This window comes from Thermobia domestica, chromosome 14 (genome assembly GCF_964235325.1).
Source record: "Thermobia domestica chromosome 14, izTheDome1.hap1.1, whole genome shotgun sequence".
Taxonomy (NCBI): Eukaryota; Metazoa; Arthropoda; class Insecta; order Zygentoma; family Lepismatidae; genus Thermobia; species Thermobia domestica.
Window position 1 is genome coordinate 141,891,331 of NC_137467.1, and position 24,231 is coordinate 141,915,561.

The window sequence follows — 24,231 nt, forward strand, 5'->3', positions numbered from 1 at the left end:
TGCATAAGCTTGAACTATAAGAATTTGTAAGAGTGACGAACACTGGAAGTTTAAGGTGACGACTTTGAGAATTTTTGTGACGACTATAGGCATTTTTCGCATGTTTGGATTGTTTTAATTGTAAACTTTGTTCTATGTGTTTTATATCAAAGGTAATGATCCTGTATCACACAATAAGCTACAAATATTAGAACCAATGTACAATTTAAGCATTCACTTGTATCTGTTAAAAGTTATGAAGTAAAAGGCAAAGTTGCAATCAAAAAGTGACGACTATCGGCACATTCACCCTATATGGTATGAGCATGCAAGTGGTACCATTTTAAAGCCGGTTCCATTCTGAAGAGAATGAGGTATGAACCATGATTTTAGGATAAATAGTGACGATACAGTAGCTGCTTGACTGGAAGTCTAAAAAATACCCCAAAAAGCCCGGATGCCAAAAGGGTTAATTAACACACCTTTAGTTATTGCAAAACAGTTTTTTCTGTTCCCTCCGATAGATTTCAATTCTATGTCAATATTCGTGCTAATAATATTGTACTAAACGCGTTTAAATGCGCATACACTTATTTTTTCATATAAATTTCCATGTTGAATCTCTCGAACAGTTCTCAACCGTAGAGGAATTTTATTAGCTTGTAATCAGAATGAATTGGCCTTTCAAATGGCATGCTTAGTTTCTCTGCAGGTGAGTGCTTCCTCCCGAACTTCCCTTGTGAGCTTTCGATTCCCCCCCTGGAGTCTTAGTCACGGAGGATTACAACAGGAGAAAAACAATAAAAACATCACAGAAAAAAAAAAATAAAATAAAATAATAATAATAATAACACGAACGGATTAACTAGGGTAGATCAGTGCTAGGGCACACTTTTTCAAAATAATAGGTCACACATCAAATGGACACGCGGATAGTGAGTGTTATAGTGGGATTATTTTTACTTTTTAAGGTTGCCAACTTAGGTTGATATTTTGATTATTATGCCAAAGATGTTCAAATTTTCTAATTACAGTTTCCCATTCATCACTTAATCATCCCTTCTCCAAATTTCACTTCGGTTTTTGTAAATGAATAAAGAAATTTTGAAATCAAGTCATTCTACTTCATTTTTAACCCCTAATATAATTTTTAAATCTTCTAATCTGTGTTGAGTTTCTTTTAACTGTTTCGATACACCTGACATCGGAATTTCTGCTTTAGCATCCCTGAAAACATCATCGAATTTAAAAGTTTTTACACAGATCCTAATAAGAAATCGGGTACCTATAAAATAAAATGCAGTTGAGTGTTAAAGAACATGTAAGGGATGCTAAAGCGGAAATTTCGGTGTAGTTTTGTCGGAAGATGGGAGCGCTTACTGGAAATAACAGACTAAGCAGTTACTAAATAACAGACTCATACCAAAATTAATCCAAGTGAATATTTGTAATTATGATTTTCTTAAGTTGTTACATAAAAGTGTATATTAAACATAGTTTTTTATTTACCTATGGGCATCTGCTATCACCTTTTTCGTCTTCAATGTGTTCATATCGGTGACAATAATTGATCGGTCTTTTGACGCAGAAAACAATACTCTTCCATCCTCATCTAGCTCAATATCTCTGATTGCTTTATTGTGAATATCTAACATTTTCACCACCGTTGTCTCTTCATTGGTGTATTTATGCCTGCAAAATATAAACTGCATACTCATACTGAACATTTTGTACGCGATTCATTACTTTAAAAATCTAGTCCTTCTGGAAATATAACCTCTAAATTAATGAGAAAATAAATCTTTATGAAGAAATCTCTTTGGAATTCCCGTTTCCAGAACTCATCCCCTGCGTACGTGTCTGGCTACAAGTAGAGAAAGTGGTAAAAATTTCGAATCCGCACTGCAAATGTTATGCTAAACAAACCAACAGTTACGAAGACAACAGATTTCTGTGTAAAAAATGCCTAATTAGGATCACAGTCAACTGTCCTGAATCAACAGTTAAGCTGTCTCAGATGGGACTGAAGTAAGGATGCGATTCACGATCTAAAACTCAAGACCTTACTTAACGATCGTGTGAGAAGTAACTTTTCCTTAATCCAGGTTGAAATTTTCAAAAATTAGAATTCTTTTACAAATTTCCTTCTTATTGCTTCCTAAATGAATCACGCTCGGGCGACATAAAAATATCTCACATGGCATAGTTACAATTCTACGGGGCATCATAAGCAATTGCTGAAAAATTACAATTACTTTACGATTTGCGTATAAATACAGCGTCCGGATATTTGCATATAAACTACAGTGCAAAAAACGCAAAACAACCTGTGCTGGCTACTAAAAACCACGAATACTATCTAACCGAGTCGGAAGCTGGCAGGGTCAAAGTGCTAGCGAGAGGGTGCTCCCGAAATGAGCAGGCGCGTCAGTGAAGGTGGGTATACGCATAAACGAGGATAGTGAAAACAAGTTTGTTTTTGCAATGATATGAGTTTCAATAGCATTTATCATGGTTTCATATTACTAGTGTTCCACTTGTAAACATAACATAAAACTATATATAATTTCTATACACCGTACAGAAATACATCGTCGGTAGAAAATAGTTTCTAATACAGTCATCTATTTGTACTTACTTATTTTATCCGTAGTAAAATACTTGTAAGGATTTTACACTAGTAATACTACACTTGTAAACATAAAATAGAGACGTATTACTTTGTATTTATACTATCGTGTGCTATCGTCTTTTTTATACTATCGTCTTTTTAGACAAAGAATTTAATTTTACCTCTTAATCTTCCAAAATGTGGTGCGCCAAAAGTAAACCAGCACCAAAAATAAACAATTTGAGTTAAAAGTCATCAGTGTTGTGTGACCGTGCAATTTTAGGGAACAGTTCTAAAATGCTGGCACAATACAAGAAGTCCAGGTGTAGTGCATGAGAGTGGTCCCCAGCATGGTACCGATATAAGTTTACCTTATGAGGTATGTGGGTAGTTAACTGAGCGGATACCCTGAGTACCTATACTAAAAAATTGCTCTTTCTCCTTCAGTTCAGCATTTAGCGCCTGATAACTGCGATCATTTGCATATTTCGCCAAGTCATTTGATTTTCAGTTCTACAATCTGGTTGATGCAAGGATCTACAACCTTTTTCCATCTGATACAGACTCCCGCATGTTCGTATTTTTCTTACGAATTTTCAGAGTTACTAATTCCAGTACCGTATGTAATTCTGAATAGTCCATTTTCTAGAATTTTTGGTAGGAACGAGGATCTTCTGCAAGTAGTTCATTATTCACAATTGAAAATACGGTGCTTTCCTCTGCATTATTGCGGCGAAGAATCCACTCCCTAACCCAGCAGCTCCTCTTTTCTCCACGTTAATCAGTAGGTCTTGTTTCATATAGCCTCACTGCTGAAAGGGACGCTAAACTCAAAATCAACTCAACTCTCTCTGGTTTTTTTTTTTTTTTTTTCTTCCTTGTGGGGAGTGCTTTTGTGCCAACAACAGTGCGAGATATCGTTGCTATGGCTATTTTATCCTCTTCGGATGAATTCATTATGTGAAATGAAAGAACAATAATATTTGTGATTACGACAGTTGAATGCCCTGTACGTATCACAATCTTCAAGTGTTTTTCATCTGTTAAATACAGGGGCCACGAGTGGCTCTGCTGGTAAAACCTATCTGGTTTTAAGGATCATCTAAGACCCCTACATCACCTCAGGTTACACGAAATTGCATGGAAGTTTGAGTAAAGTAACAATGTCAAGTTGTAGCCTGGTTTCAGGCCTCAATTCAGGTCCATGTGAGACGGGCTTTACAATTATTAAGAATACAACTATCCTCCATTCTTTGTTTGTTTGTGTTTGTGTTAGCGTCTGAAATATTCACTAGTTTACAGGTTCTATTCTGTCTACCAGGTCTATCGGGTCAAACGGTCCAAACGAGTTCAACTGATCCAAGCAGGTCAAATAGTCCATAATTTGTCTATCGGATCAATGTAGTTACTCTTATTTTAGGGTTTTGTGGCCTCGGTCTTTTGTTGAGCCTCCGTTTGCTGCTAGCTTTTCATTTAAAGTTACCTGTACCATAACTTTTTATTTGCTTAACAATAAAATTTGGTTAATGAAAACTTCATTGTTTACTTTACCTACTTTAATAATTGAAATTAGAGATAAAATAAAATTTAAAAATATAGATATAGTTATTACGATGTTGAATAATAGAGTTATTTGTAGAATATTAGCTTTATGTTAATTGCAAAATTGTATTTAATTTTTATTAAATTTATACGTTGATTGGAGATATTTTTTTTTATTGCACCCCAACACAAGAATATAAGTTGGCCTTTTCCTTAACACCAATAATTACATTGATGTTGCAAAACAAAAGAAAGGAAATGTCATTTTATTTAAATTATAAATGACTTTAAATTGAGGGTGTGTTATTTGGATTTTTTAGTTTTATTGCGCACTGCACTTAAAATTTAGTTAATAAAATGTCTGCCACTTTACCTCCTTTTTGATTACTGTTCATTAGGGTGCATCGAATTTCCACTTTTTTTGAAATCACCTTATCCTTAGCGAATTTTTTTTGCGAAATGGTCTTTATATGCCATATAGAAATTCGTAGGCCGATTAGTTAATTTCTTTAGGTGCCACTAACGGCCTAAAGTTTCAAAAATTAGTTAAGAAATACATTTTAAAAAAAATTATACATATTTACTTTTACGAAAACATTTTACCCTTAGTAGTTATTTTTGGCAGAAATGTAGATATTTTACGTGAAAAAAAAAAAACAGCTTGACCGGTCAAGTCCTTCAGGTGCTACCGGCTTCTTAAAATTTGGACAAAACCCCCCAATAAATATATTTTATTCAGTGTTTTGTAAAAAAAAAAAAAAAAAAAAAAAAAAAAATCGAGTTTTCTTCTCTTACAAACAGCTAATTAGGTAAAAAATGGGGCAATCAAGGTAAAAAAACAGACTTTAGAGTAGATTGAATGTTATTAAATAACACATATAACGGTTGTTGTCCAGCTTATGTTCGTAGCGCGAAGAAAAATAACAATTATTTTTGTAGAAAGACTCCTTTCGATAATACACCTGCACTGCGTAGAATGAAGTCGCCCAAAAGCTAGTTTGTCGTAAAATTAAAAGTGGAGTAGCGTTGATTTTACATTATCGAGAAAAGGTCTGTCAGCTGGAAAAGTTCAAGGACAAACCATTTTTTTTTTCTTCCAAAGTTGCAGAATCCCAGGAGTTCGCAACCAAAACTTTGATATCGCTTCTTGCACATGCATCGATCCGGTTGCTTGCACTTCTGCGAGAAAGAAGAAAGTGCCTAAATTGAAGGTTGAATTTTTAATTGACCAGAGAACCACCCGACAGATGGGTATGGCAGGACTTGATAGAAAGGAAACACAGAAACGTGTCAAACATTTATTGCGAAAAAATCGAGGTCAGAAAAATCAACCAAAGCCCAATGAAATTAGTAGTTCCAGAAGACAAAACGATAGTGCTCCTTTACAAAATGAATCGTGAGAAGAGTCAGTTTCCACTGTCGAGTTTCTTCCTGCGCTTAAAAGAAAGAAGACTAGTCCTTCTAAACAAATGATACTTAGATTGCCGGCTATCTCCAATGCAGTACATAGATGTAATATATCAGACCGCAAGACCGCAATTATCACTTCGTCGCTTTTGGCAGATATCGGACTGGTTACCCCAGTTCATAAGCAGAAGATGATCGACAAAAGCAAGATTCGGAGAGGGAAGAAATCCTTAGGAAACGCCATCGTTGAAGAGGCGAGTGCATCGCTTGACTCCACCGTTATACTTCGACGGAAGAAAGAATCAGACTCTCACCCTTGAGACTAAAGACGGCATCAACCAACGAATAATGAAAAAAGAAGATCACTACGTACTGCTACAGGAGCCAGGATTGAACTATATTGGCCACATCTCTCCTTCATCTGGAAGAGGAGAGAGCATACGGGCTGCCATCACAAAGTTCTTTGTTCATCAAAATATCCCCCTGTCAGATCTGGTTGTTTTGGATTGCCACGGTACTCCTACCAACACTGGTCAGAAGAATGGTTCGGTGCCACATATTGAAGTCTTCCTGAACAAACCCCTTCAGAGAATCATGTGTATGATACACATGAATGAGCTCCCATTTCGACAATTGATTGAATTTATAGACGGCAAATCTACTGGGCCAAATATATTTAGAGAACCAATAGGATCAGCATTTCCAACCTGCGAAGAGTTGCCACTCCAGAATTTTCAGCCCGTTCCAGTAGACTGGGACCTCGACTTCACTGAGGATGCATTAAGCACGGATCAAAAATATTTGTGGAATATTTTCCAAGCGGTTTCTTCAGGAGAATGTCCCGTTGAGTTAGCACACATGAAACCTGGTAAAATTCATCAAGCCAGATGACTAACTACAGCAAATAGAGTCTTACGTTTATACGTAGGAACAAAAGAACCCATGAATGAACTTAAAACCATCGTCCAGTACATCATGATGGTCTACGCGCCACTCTGATTTGCTGCGATCCGTAATCCATAGTGTGCAGGAGCTCGTCATTTGTAACAACTCATCACGACTTCTCGACACATGGAAGCGAAATACAGGAAAATAATTGATCCAGTGATCCGTAGAAATGTGTGATACGGCCATCCTGAGAACCTACTTATATCAATGTTGACTGACCAAGATGCTAAAGTGCGAGAACTTGGCTGGAGGAGAGTCCTAAAAGCAAGGCAAACGACCCAATCTGGTGATCGCGTACCGGTACAAGAATTCGTCGTCCCTGAAATCAACTTAGAAGCGACAATGTTGATATGATTAATTGGTCAACATGCACGCTCATGGAGCCACCACTGACAAAACACTTGAGCCTGCAGAAGCTAAGAGAAAATGTAAAGATGGCTCTAATGGCTGATGAATTTATTACATCCTTACCCTGTCACACTCTCGCTGTAGAAAGAATGGTGAAGTTGGTGACAGAAGTGGTATCAGCGGTATGTGGGCAAGAAGCACGACATAGATTTGTCCTAGCAACACTACAATCAAGAAAAAACATACCAGAATTTAATACAAAAACAATTTGAGGTAAGAGTAACGATATGAACTTGCACTACCATATGCAACGTTAGTATATACAGGTGGGCGCGTGGGCGGACCTCAAATTGCAGCCACCTCCTCGTGGTGAGTTCTGGGTTATTTCCATGATTAATGTTTGGAAATCAGCAAAGAGCTGCCAATGTAAAACAAAATCTTTCTTATCTAATTAACGATTGAGATGAATCACAAACAATGCAACTGTATTTTTAGGAAATGAAAAAAGTAGGGACATATTTGTCCATATTTTAAGCCACTGGTAGCACCTGAATAACTTGACTCATCAAGCTGAAATTTTTTTCACGTAAAATATAGACTTTTTACACAAACAAAACCAAATAGGATAACCATATTTCATAAAAGTACATATTTTACATTTTTTAAAATAACATTTATTTTTTTCACAAAATTTAAAAATTTTCGGCCGTTGGTGGCACCTAAAGATATTCACCAATCGACTTGCAATTTTTTACACGTTATATGGAGGCCATTTTGCAAAAAAATATCACTAAGGGTAAGCTGATTTCAAAAAAAGTGGAAATTCGATGCACCCTACTGTTCATTGAACATTTTCCTTTTCTTCCAGCAAGGAAGCTCTGCTGTCTTTCTGTGGAAGGTTTTCGTGTTTTTGTTGTTCCGTTTTTTGGAAAGTTTTCAGACAGTTTACACTCCTCGAAAGTTCTCCGAGTTCCAAACGCTTACTTCGCTTACTGAGTTTTATTACTACAGGCAATGTTGCACTTTTATAAAACGTTAATTAAAATATTATACTTAGTATCTGGTTTTTCGTTATAAGATGGAATTGCAACTACTGTTTTTTTATCACAGCCTGAAAATAGGGTACTCTTGCGGCCTTCCGCATTTCTACCGCCAGTTGCCCCACTAAAACTGTCTTCCAACGCTCAGGGCGCGAAGATGTTTTATTCGACGGGTTGTTACCCCTAAATTGAAGTCTGGACTTTGCGGTTTGATGATACTAACCACTTAACTGTTTTCAACCTATTAAAAAAAAAAAAAAAAAAAAAGGTCCTCTTTTATTATTTTACACTAATTACTTATTCATTTTTGTTTCTCCTTTCCTATTTGTTCTTTACACACTTTGACCATTTTTCTACGTTCTGACACACCCCTTGTCTAATTTAACCAATAATGTTCCGTGGGTTCCTGTCACCACGGCATGGCGCGTTCTCAGGTTGCGGATCGAGGAGAAGGCCTCTAGATATAGAGATTTGCTGCGAATATACTGAATAAGCAGTCGTGGACAGACGACTAGGAGTGGTCCTCCAGCTTGGGGGTTTGGGTAAGGCTAACAACCTCATCCTGTAAAAAAGGCACTTGTTCAGAAACATTCACAAAAGCCTCGGACAAGGACTGATAACTTGGCACGACCTCAGCAAAAGAAAATGGACATGAGATTTGGAACATGTAATATTAGAAGTCTTTATAGGGCAGGTGCGTTAAAATCTGTAACGAGTGAGTTAGAGAAATGTAGGATGGACCTAGCAGGAGTTCAGAAAGTTAGGTGGGAAGGAAATGGATCTGTGAATTCCGGAAATTTTACGTTCTTTTACGGGGAAGGAAATAAAAATCACCAGTTAGGATAAAGGGGTTTTCGTTCACAAACGAAAATTACCAGCAATTAAACGGGTTGAATTTGTCACTGACAGGCTTTTTTTAATCATTCTTAAGGGACGGTGGTGTCATATTATTGTTTTAAATGTACATGCCCCAACTGAAGATAAGGATGACGATATAAAAGACAGTTTTTACGAAGAAGTGGAACGGATATCTGACCAACTCCCGCGATACCATATGAAGATTCTATTAGGGGATTTCAATGCGAAGGTAGGACGAGAGAATATTTTCAAACCGATTATAGGGAACGAAAGTTTGCATAAGGGAAGTAATAACAACGGTGTTGGACTCGTGAACTTTGCAACATCCAAAAACCTAATCGTGAAGAGTACAAAATTCCCACATCGCGACGTTCATAAATACACTTGGACATCACCAGACGGAAAAACACACAATCAAATTGATCACGTTTTAGTAGAGAGAAGAAAGCAATCTAGCATAATTGATGTCCGGTCGTTTAGAGGGACTGATTGTGACACTGATCACTACCTGGTAGTAGCGATAATACGAGAGAGATTATCGTTCAATAAAGGTAATATTCAATGTCCGAAAACGAAGAGATTTAATTTAAAGAAATTAGAAGAGAGCCAGGTAAGAAAGGAATACCAGATTGAAGTTTCGAATAGATTCTTGGTTTTAGAAGACTCGGAGTGCACTGGTGTTGAGGATACTTGGATTGAAATTAGAGATAGCATTAAAAGTTCAGCAATAGAAAAGCTGGAACACGCGGAAATACGTAGGAACAAGCCATGGTTCGACCAGGAATGCATTAAACTAGCAGAAAAGAGAAAACAGGCAAAATTACGCTGGCTACAAAATCCAAATGAAATAACTACACAAAATTTCGCAGATATCAGACGGGAAACTTCCAAAACTTTTAGAACAAAGAAACGCGATTTTTTGAAAGCTAAAATTAAGGAACTTGAAGATAATAGTAAAAATAAAAATATTCGGGACATGTATAAGGGGATCAACCTCGTGCTTATATATTAAAGAAAGCTTACGGAACAGTTCTCACTGATACGGATAGCCTCTTAAATAGATGGAAAGATTTTTTTGACGATTTGCTGAACACGCAGCTAAAAACTAATGTGCGTGGAGAAAAGAAGATACACACCGCAGAACCGTAAATTCCAGAACCCAATCGAATAGAAGTAGAAGCTGCTATAAAGAAATTAAAGAAACACAAATCTCCGGGTGTAGACGAAATTCCGGCTGAGTTAATTTTAGCTGGAGGCGAAAAATTGTGGAACAAGATACACAAACTCATTCTCCTTATCTGGAACAAGGAAGAATTGCCACAAGAGTGGAAAGAATCAATCATTGTTCTAATTCACAAGAAAGGCGACAAAACTGACTGTAATAATTATCGAGGCATTTCTCTTCTGTCAACATCCTATAAAATCCTTTCAAATATTCTATTAGCAAGATTGACCCCATACGCAGATTAAATTATTGGAGATTATCAGTGCGGATTTAGACGAAATCGATCAACTATCGAACAAATATTTACCATTCGCCAAATACTCGAAAAAAAAGTGGGAATACAATACCCCGGTACATCAACTATTTATTGATTTTAGAAAGGCTTACGACTCGGTTATGAGAGAAACATTACACAACGTTCTTACAGAACTTGGAATACCGAGAAAGCTAATTAGATTAATTAAGATATGTTTAAGTGAATCCCAAGTAAAGTCAGAGTAAAAAAAATTTTGTCCACGAGCTTTCACGAAGAAAATGGCCTGAAACAAGGAGATGCGTTGTCGCCATTATTATTTAACTTTGTGCTGGAATACGCCATAAGGAAAATCAAAGATAGCAACCAGGGCCTAGAATTGAAAGGTATTCACCAGGTTACGGCATATGCTGATGATGTAAATTTAATAGGAGATGATAGGAGAACAATAGACATAAATGCAGAGATCTTATTAAACGCTTGCGGGGACATGGGTTTAGAAGTAAATACAGAAAAAACTAAATACATGGAAGTGCGTCGGGACTGTAATATGGCAAATTGTTGATGCGTTAAAATATTAAATAATACTCTTGATAAAGTGGATACTTTCAAATATTTAGGATCAATATAAACAGACGAAAATCATATTCACGAAGAAATTAAATGTCGACTAAAAGCAGGGAATTCGTGTTACTATTCGGTTCAAAATCTTTGTCGTCGCGAATTCTGTTGAAGAATTTGAAGCTTAAAATATATAAAACGATAATCATGCCTGTTGTTCTGTATGGTTGCGAAACATGGTCGCTTACTCTGAGGGAAGAACAAAGACTGAAAGTATTTGAGAACAGGATCCTAAGAAGGACATTCGGACCCAAGAGGAACGAGAATGGGGAATGGCGGGAACTTCATAACGAGGAACTACATAGTTTATACAGTTTACCTAACATTGTTAGGGTCGTCGAGTCTAGGAGGCTTAGGTGGGCAGGTCATGTAGCTAGAATGGAAGAAAGTAGAAACGCTTTCAAAGTCTTGACTGGAAGACCCATAGGAAAACGACCATTAGGAAGACCTAGGCGCAGATGGGAGGATAATATTAAGATGGATCTCGCAGAGATAGGAATACAAAGTAGAAACTGGATGCAATTAGCTAAGGATAGAAGTCAGTGGAGAGCTTTTGTGAACGCGGCACTGAACCTCCGGGTTCCATAGGCCATAGAGTTAGTTATGTTCTTTTTAAATTTGTTTCATTTGCTGTCTTATTTGTTTTTCTCCTTTTTCTTGACCACTCTCTTCTTTCATTGGTTTCTCTCCTGTTCCGTAAGAAAGACCTCCCCTTTTCTCTTTTCTTTCTTTTCTTTTCTTTCTTTTTTTTTTTTTTTTCTCAAAGTCACCCTTTTAGCCAGAGAGACGCTGCTGAGGTTACCGTATTACCAATTTAGAATGATCCTCCAGTGACAAATGTGAATGGCTTACGAAATTATTTTTTTCAAATATAGCTTGAAAAAAATATAATTTGAATATTTATTAAACCTGATTTATTAAATATTATATTTTTTGTGACAATTTAATTTGATTTTCTCAGATGTTACTTGCTGGAATATGAATATTTATATTTTTGTCGCAATCTTGGCTTGATATAATAATGGTGGTATTAATTATGTTGAACAAAACTATATTTCTACCACTGATAGTGTTAATAATAATTTTATTTGTTGGTTAAATAAGACGAAATTTACAACATATAAGCTATGTAGGTATTCCTATAAAATATCTATTTACTTGAATATGTTATACACTATAAAAATGATCCTCCTTTTCACAATTTTTTTATGATGTTGCAAAATACTAGCTACCAATAATAATAATAATAATAATAATAATAATAATAATAATAATAATAATAATGCTATTTTACTCCTAAATATTTTCACAGATTATGTACAGCTTTTAACTAGGTTAGGAATGGTCTTTTGCCTAGCAGTAAATTGATAATGTTATTACTTATATAATTATACGTAATATATAGATCTCATATACATTGAGGGAGAGAGAGAGAGAGACAGACAGAGGGAAATCCTTTTAAAGAAATAGTGCTCCATTTATTCTTTTAGATTTGCATGTAAAATATACCCAACTTCGATCATTGTTACGTATTACAGTAATTTTAGTTAGCTAATTATTTTAGTTAAGAAAATTCCCCCCACATTTTTTGCGCATTTCTACACCCCTCCTCTCTACGTTTTCCCTTGCTCTGTTATTTTTTTTTTCTCTCTTGGGGTTGCTTTTCGAAGACCTTTTCTTTTTTTTCTTGCAGCTGCAAATTGACCGCTTGGGGACTAGGTTTTCTCGTGATACATGTTACGTGTTTCAATAAATATCGAGAGACGCCGGAGAGTCTTGAGAAAAATTCTTAAAATGACCACACAATTATGTTTGTGTCATCATGCGGTTTGTATTTTTCGCTTATGTGCCGAATAATTAAAATTCTTTTCTAGCGCCATATCAAGCCATTCTGGACCCCTTACGTAGCCGATTCTTTTTTTTTTTTTTTTTCATTTCCGAAGCAAAGTGTCGGGTTCACAGCGTTGGGGCATTTTGTTTTCATCATGTGTTTAATTGTTGTCAAATCTTTACGCGTCTAATTCTAATAATCCGTTATACAGCTCATTATTCTCGCTCGTCCCTTTACTAAATAGTATTATCCCTCTCGCGGCAATGTTACCTATTCCGTTATATACTCATAGTAGTGAAGCTTTATTTATGCATTAAAATTTCACGTGATTATTGCTCTTATAAACTTGACAAAGTATTGGTCATTTTTGTTTCTGCTTGTTTGTCTCCAGTTAGTATGAATTGTGTGAATGTTAGCTAGTTTTGGGAAAAGGTCCCCACATTGTTTAAAACCGCACTTCCGTCTGCTATATCTATGATCATTTTCTCGAAAGTGTCTTGGTGACAACCTACAAGTAACAATCTTAAAATAAATAAATGGTCTGTTTCGTATCAGTCAATGAATTGTCTATGTTAAAATTCTTCTCCAGGGTGGCAAGGACGCTACAGTCTAAAATTTCATGAAAGAAACCACGAAACTTACAAGCTTGTCGACGCGTTTTTTTTTTTTTTCTCTCTCTCTCGTGTGTGGCCGTAAAAAATAATGAGGATTATCTTCTTTCAATTTTTTTTTCTAAAGGATAAAAGAATTGGATGTATGCAGTCATCTTGTTTACTTTTTTTAACCTTAATGAACGTAATCAATTAATATATATAATTAAGCGTATTACATCAATCCGATTTCATTTGGGTAAAAATGCAATATCGATCCAACAGGCGGCTAGGAGTTCCAGAATCGATTCACTTTTCCGAGCACTAATATATAGGGGACGAAAAAACAAAGACTAATAACAATAATAAAAAAACTGCGACTTCAAAGCCGTTTAATACTGAGAAATTAGAATGAAATTAAGTCGTCAATGTTTAAAATCTTATTTATCAAACCATAATATACCTCACCTTTTATGAAGTAATAATTCACGATTGGTAAGAAAAAATGAAATCTTTCGAGTTTTACGTCCCACGGTTATGCTGGTTAGGCTAAAGGAGACGGTGATGATGAGTAATGAATGAAATGGTGGAATGAAGAAAAAGGGAGGAAACGGGAGAACCCCAAGAAAACCCAAGCGCACGGTGCACGATTGGTGAGAATCAGCACTTTCAAACTTGAACGACCGAATAGAAAGAACATGCAAAATGAAGATAGACAAGAAGAAAACCAAAGTGATGAAGTGCACAAGAGCAGGACAGGAAGGGGCAAACTTATGGCTAGAGGGAGAGAAAATCGAAGACGTTAAGACGTTCCCCTACTTAGGAAGTCTAATATCCTCGGACGGAAGAAGGGAAAAGAGGAAAGTTCCAGAATAGCGCAGGCTAAACAAGCATTCAAGAGGAAAAGGGGAGGGACTGCTAACATCACGAAATGTGTCGTTGGACGTTCGTAAACGATTTATTAAGACCCTGGTATGGAGAGTGTCGTTTTACGGATCAGAGACATGGATTGAGAAAAGCTGAAATATCCAAGCTGAAAGCACTTGAAATGTAATGTTAGCGCAAAATGCTGCGCATATCATGAACCGAAAGGAAAAGGAATGAAGACGTACTAAAAGAAGATAATGGTAAAAAGAAGAAACAGCATGCGTGGCCATTTTATGGTACTCTGATATGATCACCGTGTTGACAGAAGGAAAGGTAGAAGAAAAACCAGGAAGAAGAAGACAAAGGATAGAATATCTAGATGCAGTTACGAAAAAAGACCTTAAAAAGTATAAAACAGCTCTCCCAAGGAAGAGAAAAGTTTTAAGATTTCCATATTGCACACCAACCTATGGTTGAGATGAAGAAGAAGAAGGCGAGAATTAGTGGCGTCCATTTGCTTTGTTACGTAACTTTTTTTTTAAAAAAAACCAAACTAGTTCGTAATTTTGCTTTCTATTATTTTTAGAAACAATTTTTAAGTACAGTGGGCCCCCGAGTTACGAACCCCTCGGTTCTGGAACAAGTTTTGTGAAGAATTTATCCCCCGGCTTACAAACAATATTTCCACGGTACAAACACACGCACGCACGCACGCACGCGTGTACCCACAATTCCACGCACCCAGACTCAGTATACTTTTGTGCATTTGCCGTATACCTCACCTGCCAGAGTCTGAGATCAAAAACTATCTGTGGGGTTACCAGATGTACTGATTTTCGCAGTACAGTACTATTTTTTAAAGACCTGTTCTGCGTGGTTGCAAAGACACCTAGAAAATTGAGAAACGTTCTTTTTTTAAAATGTTCTGCAAAATGTCCTGAGTTACAGTAACTCATTTGCAATATTTTGCTTCATTCTTTTTTCACATTTTGAAGCAGTGGCCATGAAGCAAAGAAGGTATCAAGTGCATTTTGCACCTCTACTAAGGATTTGCACAGGTGTCCTCTACGGTGATTGTCCAAAGAATGGAACAGGTGATAATCGGACGGTTGCAATGTCCGGAGAGTATGGCGGATACAATAATGTTTCCTAGCCAAGGCGCAGAATGGTGTCCCGGGTCGTCATAGTCACGTGGAACTTAGCGTTGTCCCGTAAAAAGAGGAACCTTTGCGATTCAGAAGTGCTGGCTCCAGAGTTTTGCGTTTTTTTTTTGAACACGGCTCAACTGCTGACAGTACACAGTTGCATTGATGCTCTGACCAGCTGGTATCAGTTCCCGATATACGATACCGCGAGGAGCGCACCAAACACACACGAGGACTTTCTTCTGGTGGAGTGCTGGTTTCGGCTGTTTTGGAACCGGATCATGGGATGCTTACTAATGATGATGGCGCCGTGAAGCTTCGTACAAGACCCATTTCTCATCACACGTCAACACCCTGTCCAGAAATGGCTCCTTCCTCAGACAGGACAGGAAAGAAATACAAGTGTCTGCTCGTGTTGTCTTCTGGCCCGGAGTTAAATCATGTGGGACCCATCGACCCAACTTGTAATGCTTCCCAAATTGACAGAGGCGATGCCGCATGGTTTCTCCACTCTCACTAAATTGTAGTCCCAGTTCCTCACATGTCTGGTGACTGTTCGCCTCAATTGCTACCTGAAGATCTTCACTTTGTACATGTGTTAGTCTTCTGGTGCGGCTTTGAGTGTTTCGTCAATGCCCTTAAACTTGTTAAACCACCGCTGCACTGTCCGCGTAGTTATGACACCCTCACCAAGGGCCTGGCATATCATCCGCCCCGCTACAGCGGTGTTTGACCCCAGTTTGAACTCGTACAGCATACACGCACTTATGACGCTCTATGGAGGTCCCATGTTCACTCTATCCGTACGCAAGTTTACAGTCTAACTGAACTGCCACAACCAGGTAGTATGTTGGATATACCCGGGTCAACAACTGACCGCTTTATCTCCATTCGCATTCAACTTACGGTGTGAATGCCAATTGAAGACAGACCTCCACAAAAGCGACAGAACTTTCTTCGTTACCTTTATATACAGATTCCCGAACTCTTTAAAATACTCAATTGATTAGCTGATTGAAATTTTCCCTTCAGCACCGAGGATATATGAAACATGGAGATTGTAAAACTCTTCAGTTTTGGAGATGTTTAAGATCAGAAACACCTTAATACGTCCAATTTACGCACTCCTTTTATCTTCCCCTTCCGGGCGAAAGATGAGGCACGGTGGCTCAGTGGTAGAGCGCTTACTTCTGGTGCGTAGGGCCCGTGGTTCGATCTCCCGACAAGTAAGTTTGTGATGGACAACATCGTGTCTGTGGGTTTTCCCAGGTTACTCTCGTTTCCTCCGACATTGTCACTCCACCGATGCTTCCATCATCTCTCATTTGCCTTAATCATCTGTCTCCATTAGCCTAAAAGGCATAATCATGGGACGTTAAACTGAAAGATTTCAATTTTCCTTCCTCTGCGTTCTATGCTTCCCTCACATCCGTCTGCTAAAAGTATACGTACAAAGTGATACAAGAAATGACAAACATTTTAAAACAAAACTGAAAAATGTTTTAAACTGAATGTACGTCGTGGGAGGGGTGGGGGGCGTTAAACAACGAAATATATATCGAAACCAGAACAATAAACTCAGAAAACAGGTGCGTCAGCCAGTGGTGGCGGTTGGACGTTAGAAGTGGGGAGGCAAGACATGAACTGAATATCTGTTTATAACTGTTAGTTTTCCTGGTTGTTTCTAACACTTTGACGAAAGGTTGTATAACTAATAGGATACTTGAATTTTAGATTTTTCACTTAATTCCAAAGAGAAATACGTAAGTGCCATATATATGACACACTTACAACTTACAAAGAACATGCCAGATGACACCAAAATCTCTTATTCATACACGTCAATATCTCACACAGCAAACAAAACAGTCATTTGTTGCCTTTGATAAATCACAGAAAAGCTAAAGTGAACAAAGGGTATGTGCCATATATGGCACGGCATGCGGTAAGGGGTTAAAATATCGTATATCGTATTTCATATTTTATTAAGTAAATTGACAAGAGCAACGCAGGTAGGTACTAGTCCTTTGTACTCTTAAACAGTGTAAGAAGAGAGTTGATTTCTTGCTCATGAACATCTTAAAATTCTATCTGGAAAGTTGTGTGATCAGATTATTTAATAACAAATTTGCAAAACAAATAAGTTGAAAGGATAATATTAATGATAATAATGAATAATGGGGCTTGTTTTGTAGACTGGGCATTAATAAACAACTTATATTTTTAATTCCAGACATGCTATTAAATGTATGTTATTACTCTTACAAAATAAAAGACAGTAAATACTATAACAATATGCTTTGACATTTAAAGAAATATTTGCTTTTGGAACTTCCCGAAACATGTTCGTTGCCATTAGGTGCAGTTTTCACTTTCTTGGAACACACCAAAACACAATACTTAGAATCACTCCATAATCCAGTTATACAAAATAATACTAAAACCTAGAATTATGTTGAATTCACTAAATTTAATTGTATATACACTCGTACACCCCTAAACACACCACTTCACTCGTATATTACACTACAAAACAATGGAAAAGGTAGAAGTTATTTCTTATTACGTTCTTTTTAATCAATATTCGTTACTTTAGAAAGAAGAAAAGACATTTTAGGATCTAAATTTTTGTGCAATTAAAGAATAACTTGTGAAATACTTCTTTTTTTGCGAAATGTTCTCTCAATTAGTTTCAAACGCTTAACATATCGAGCCCTTGTAAGAAGTGAAAGTATGTTGGAATTATTGTGCTCCAATAGGTTAATTTTTGGGTTACTTTTCCGTGGCAATTAAAATGCAATTCCTGTAGTTTCCTTTACTCCACGGGAAGACAAACAATACGTACTCTCGCAACGGCAAATATTATATGGTACCATTTTTTTCTATGAACCAGTAATACATACAAAAACTTTACATTTCCAAATGAAACTATATACAATAATGGGTTACTTCAAAAAAGTGCGGGGCAACGCCCCCCCTTGCTCCCCCCTAATCGCCGCCCATGGCGTCAGCTATATTGCACAAAGGGGCTTTACACAATTTCGTGTTTTATTAACGTTGGTGGTTATATATCTACATAAATAAAAATGAAAGTAACTATGCTTGTGACTTATGACCGAATCGCTCTCGATCAAATTTTCAACATAGATCAGGTTCGGGCCTGGGATGCTTTTTATCATTTCATTTTGATGGTACAACTTAGGAAAAGGGGGAGACACATAAAATGATCGAAAATGACCAATGTTAGTGTCGAATACATAGTGAGATGAACAGTGACACTTCCGATGCAGTTTAAGTCCAAATTCAGCCCCGCTTTTTGAGGGAGGGGAAGAGGATGGATATATATATATATATATATATATATATATATATATATATATATATATATATATATATATATATATATATGATCGAAAATGTCCGATATTAGAAAACGCTTAAGTAACAGTAAAAAGTGACTGACTAACAGAACATATTACTATTTTTTCTTATTTTAACCCAGTGAAACGGGTAATTGACGCTAGTTTATTATAAAGTTGCTACACAATACGAACAGCACTGAGAACAAACACTGCATAATCATCAGTTTTCCTGTTCACGAGTCCAGAAGCAACGGAAGTAAGTGGATTTCTGGCTCATCCTTATATTTTCGTGTCGCTAGTCACTACCGCTTAGCATGAATGAGACATGGCGCTTGTTAGGCAAGTATGAAAAATACGAAGGAAAGATTGGTAACACGCATGCATTCAAGAACGAGTTGGATGAAAACCAAGGCTGGAAATAAATAAACGGCCAAAAGTTTAAGTACAGCACAGTAAACCTTCGATTTAACCGATTCTGGTCTGACTAACGAGTTACTAATGAGGATTAGGAATTAGATTTCTGGGTTTTTGGCATCTATGGCCATTTAGCCCATCACGTATGAGGAATGACGTCCCTCGGCGAGCACACTATTCGGGGATAGGGAAGGAAGGAAGCAGCCTGGGACCACCCCAGCATTTGCCGGGTGTGAATGAGGAAACCCAGAAAAGCCTCATTCAGAATAGTTGGCCTGAAAAAGTGTTTTAAACTTTTTCGACCGAATGCCCTCACCGGGAATCGAACTGGGAACTGCTCGCACCGAAGATGACAGCGTTAGCGATTATGCTACGCAAGACCACTAATGACTAGTTGAATGAAAGAAACTGCTGAGACAAAAAATTCGACTAGTTTTTAAAAGATGTGGCGACACATGAGATTGTAATACGGTAGTGATTCGCACATAAAACAACAGTGCCATCATCTTTTTCACTCTTCAAATACCCAGTTGTAAGAAGTTTTTGCATACTAGTATGATACGTACAGTCATGTTCAAAAAAATCTTCACCTCCCACCTTGCTTTAGAAGGCCATATCCTAACAACCGTACATACGAAATTCTAATACTTCAGCTCTAAATAAGACCTCAAGTGGCGACAGATAATCCACACTTATTTGACTTAATTTCTACTATAGGTAAGAATGCAAGGTTTTTCAACGAGGGGTGGGTGGTTGAGTTTTTCTGAACAATATTATGCAATAAATTCTAATTATAAAAGGGAAACATGTCAGTCTGTGTGTCACGATATCCTGAAATGTTAAATAACCTTGCTTAAGAGGTTCGTAAAGACAAAGGGCACAACGCGAATTTCTCATAATAAACTGAGAACGTGTCAGTGCATCACGCCAATTCATAATAGTAAACAGTAACGCTAGTAGATGTCGCTACGAACGGGATTATGTATCACGAAAGCCTTAAATAATTGCATCCAAAAAACACTGTTTGGAGTTTGGGGGTGGTTGGCGGGCAAACTATAACTTTAAAAAATCTCTTAGATGTAAACATTTAATCATCATTTTCATAGGTATTCTGCCCTTATTGGCAGGTCACTTGCCGCAGGTGAGAATGCTTCCATGCTTCTTCACGGTCCTCCGGTAATCTCTTCGTCTTCACTATGATCCTTCTGCTTTTATATCGTCCATTAATTGTAGCCTCCTTCGCCCCCTCCCTCTCTTTCCTGCCACCATACCCTCTAGCACGTTCCTCATGATACAATTTCTTCTTAAGCAACGTCCCAACCAGTTTCTCTTCCTCTTCTCAATAATAGCTAAAAGTGTTCTTTTCTCCCCCACCACTTCTAACACCCTCCCATTCATTTTCCGTTCGACCCAACTAATTCTTTCCACTCTTCTCCAGAACCACATTTCGAAAGCTTCCAGTCTTTTTTTTTTTTTAAATCACTTTTGTGTAATGTCCATGTTTCCGCCCCATACAGTACAAAACTCCACACGAAACATTTTATGAGTCTTTTTCTCAATTCTTTATTCAAGGTCCAACAAAACAGACCTTTCTTCCTCCTAAAGGCTTCTTTTGCCATTTCAATCCTTGCTTTTGTTTCACGCTTGCACTTCATGTCATTATTAAGAATACTACCCAGACATCAAAACTATTCACTTATTCTATTTTCCCCCCCTCCCACTTTTATATTTGACACAGATCTCTTCGTTCCAATCACCATGGCTTTTGTCTTTCTAACAATTATTTTCACCCCATATTTTTCAAAGCCCTTCCTCAAGTTTTCTACCATCCTATTGATTTCTTCTTCAGATTCTGCTACAAGCGCCATATCCTCTGTAAATCTTATACCTCTAATAATCTCCTACCAAAATGCCCCCTCATCATGTAGGCTCTTTTTCACTATCTTCCCTAGATAGATATTAAATAATGTTCGCGAGAGATAGCATGCTTCTCGAACTCTCCTTCCTCTCCTCTGTCAGTTCTTCCCCTATCCTAACATTTAAAAGAGCCTTTAATTAGGCACAATTTTAACTATAGTGTATACCGGGCCAAAGACTTGGACGCAAATACTAGTATTTTAAATTTACGCTATACAGCACAATTTTCAAGTATAATATGTTTCAAAAATTGTTAATAACTAAATTCGAGATTTTACGGACACCATTCCGCCTTAATTAGTCCGTTAAATGAAGGGTCTAAGTTACATGATGTTCAAGATACACTACATAACTAACAATGATTTATATTCTTTGATAAAGTTAAAGTGCAGTCCTATGAAGGCACCAAATACATTACAAATATCCAAATAAAATTACCAACACTTGAATTGCTACTAGGGCGACCATACGTCCCGTTTTAGGGGCGTGTCCCGGCCGTCCCGTCAGTAGATGCAAAGAAAAAAAGTAGTATTTGTCCCGTTTTATGCAAGTGAAAGAAGTAAATAACAAACCCAACCTTTACTCTTTGGAAAGATAATAATTAATAATAACAAAGAGGCAAGAATTGGACTGAAATTCCATACATTAAACTTGATATATAGTTCACACTACTGCCTGAATGGCAGCAGAGATTTTAGCAGTTGCCTGTTTGTTGAACAAACTTCAATGTGTCTTTCCTTTTTCATAAGTATATGATATCGGGATGCTGATAAAAACAAAGGCGGCCTAAAAGTCAGGGTTGTTAATTCAGCACCAATAGCAATCCTAGCCACATCCTTTTCAGTTCTAGTCATTTTATAGCGAATTTTCATATTCATTCATATGTCTCTAAAAATATAGTAATTATAGGTAAATAGTATGCAGGTGCAGCAAATTTAAACGTGAATTTTTTTTAACACGAAATCTATGACTGGTACGGGTCAACTTGACAGAACTACAGTGAATTTTATGGAAGACTAGTGACGAATAAAGCTATTCTCAAGAAAGTAGCTTCTTTTGAGAAATAATTCTGACATTCTTCATGTCAAAAGTCAACTTCTCACCCTCAAGGATTCGAGCTAGGGCAAAGGAGTAAATGCAGGCAGCATCATGTCCTACTATGTTGTAAGTAAATGCTGTTTATGTTTTATAGCTTATGTATACCGTATATATATGTTATATTACAATATAAATGTATTAGGTATTGCTAAGGTAAACAGGAACTATTTTACGCACTGATCTGGTTCTCATTTTAAAAAGCCGGAACCTGTCCCATTTTCAGCTGAAAATTTTATGGTCGCCCTAATTGCTACATTAGACGGTAATTATAAATAGCAACTTTCGTAGTGGTGGTAGTGGATTTGAATTTAGCGTCCCGTTCAGTAGCGACATTATATGAGACGTAGAACTACAGCGTAACGTGCAATACGAACCAAACGATCTCCCACCGGAAATCGAACTCGGATCTCCCATGCATCGTATCCATAGTAGTTTTCGTATAGGGACATGTATAAATTGTTTACATATAAGAATCAGGATATTTCCGCAACAACAATGATGTTCTAATATTTAAGAACATCCGCAAAGGGAGAAACGCTGCAGTTCATAACAAATTTTAACCCTACAATGAAACTTGTTACTCAGCTCATCGCCTCATTATACATTCAGCAAAGGGAAAAAGAAATTATATAAAAAAATAATTCATCAAACTGAATACTCAAAGGAAAAATATTAGAAATAACAATGTCTACTTACAAGAAAATATCTCCCGATATAGTTCCTGTAACAAGCATATCTTCCTGAGGATGAAAGCACACGTCTACTAAAAAGTCCCGAAACACAATATCAGGAGGGTGATCACTGGATTTCTTCGCGCATGCCTTTCTGATCGCCTTCACTACTTCGTCTTCTTCACCATCATCTTCCCGACCCATTGCTAACTCTTCCATAGTGGGTTCTCGCGGTGTGTTCGTATCCTCCTCCTCGGCATTGCTCGTATCGCTCACACTACTAACACTACTACTGTCATCAGTGAACGAGACCATCCCATTCTCATCATCATCGCCACTATCCGCTGAAATATTGATGACTTCCGAATCTGGTAAGGAAATTTCGGAATCTGAAGCTTCATCTTGATTCTCCATTCCTACAAAATGAAAGAACAAAACTTAATGAATTACTGTATATTATTAAATATTATAATAGTCGCTTTTCCTACCTATCCTTTACCTTCCTATGGAAAAAATTAAATAAATAAATCTTTTCCCTACAGTTATGCCGTGTAGGCTGTAAGTGATGGTGATGAGAATAACTGAAACGGTGGAATAAAAAAGTGAGAGAGACGGGAGAACCCCGAGAAAACCCCACACATTGTTTGACCGCCACAAAGCCCATTTAACGCGAGCTGGGATCGAACCAGACCCAACACACGAAAGGTGAACGCTCTACCACTGAACCTTTATGACCCCACTCTTCCTGTAGAATATTTAAGCAAAAATTAGGAAGTCAGTAATGTTTTTAAAACTCACGCTTAAGTCAATACGATCAATGAGCTACTTACGTAGAAACAAATTTCCTGAGATCAAATTTAAAACTTCACTCTTCTCTACATCCTATCCCTACAGAAAGGTTGGGAACCCACACGAAAAAAATATTATAGGAAACACACACGCACAAAACTAAAAAAGAAGGGCGGGGGGGGGGGGAGGGGCGACAATATCCACAATCCACAGTGAAATCCACAAATAGACAAAATAAACGACGAGAAGCCCACAACAAATGTCCAAAGCTGGATTCCAAGATACAGCGCAAATTCAGCCTCAGGCAGAAACAGGAGTCGGTCACGTTGCAAGGACACGATGTTTACCATCTCGGATCAACCAGTACAGCCACAGAAGCAATGCAGGACTGGCAAGCCAAGAGGAACGTGTAACCAGTGCTACCAACCGCATAGAGAAACGTAGGTGCAGACCGGAGTACGGGAGCATATGTGAGCAATTAAGAATATGGAATCCAATGACACGAGTAGGGTGGAGCATAGGGTGGATTGATTTAAATCAAATTTCGAAATAAATTAATTTAAAGTGAAGATAAGTAAAATCCCGTTTCTGTTCTGTTATTTCGATTATGGAAGATGATAATCACAACACAATGAGACGCAAATGTATGTAGGCCCTACAGCACAGTATGAAAACGAGTGTCATGCAGAGGATGATTAGGGGAAAATCCCGCTTT

At 37.3% G+C, this 24,231-nt stretch overlaps 1 protein-coding gene across 2 annotated transcripts in view; it reads right to left on the reverse strand.

The window, feature by feature from the left end:
- Positions 1-24,231, reverse strand: part of LOC145670362 (WD repeat-containing protein 55 homolog) — a 51,807-nt gene that overhangs the window by 22,983 nt on the left and 4,593 nt on the right. The window contains exons 2-3 of one of the 2 annotated variants that reach the window (XM_081738945.1): positions 22,753-23,143; positions 1,489-1,671 (exon numbers count right to left, since the gene is read on the reverse strand). In XM_081738945.1, coding sequence (XP_081595071.1) covers positions 1,489-1,671; positions 22,753-23,143 — 574 coding nt within the window. The remainder of the gene's footprint in view (positions 1-1,488; positions 1,672-22,752; positions 23,144-24,231) is intronic. The other variant, XM_081738946.1, reaches the window with a different exon arrangement.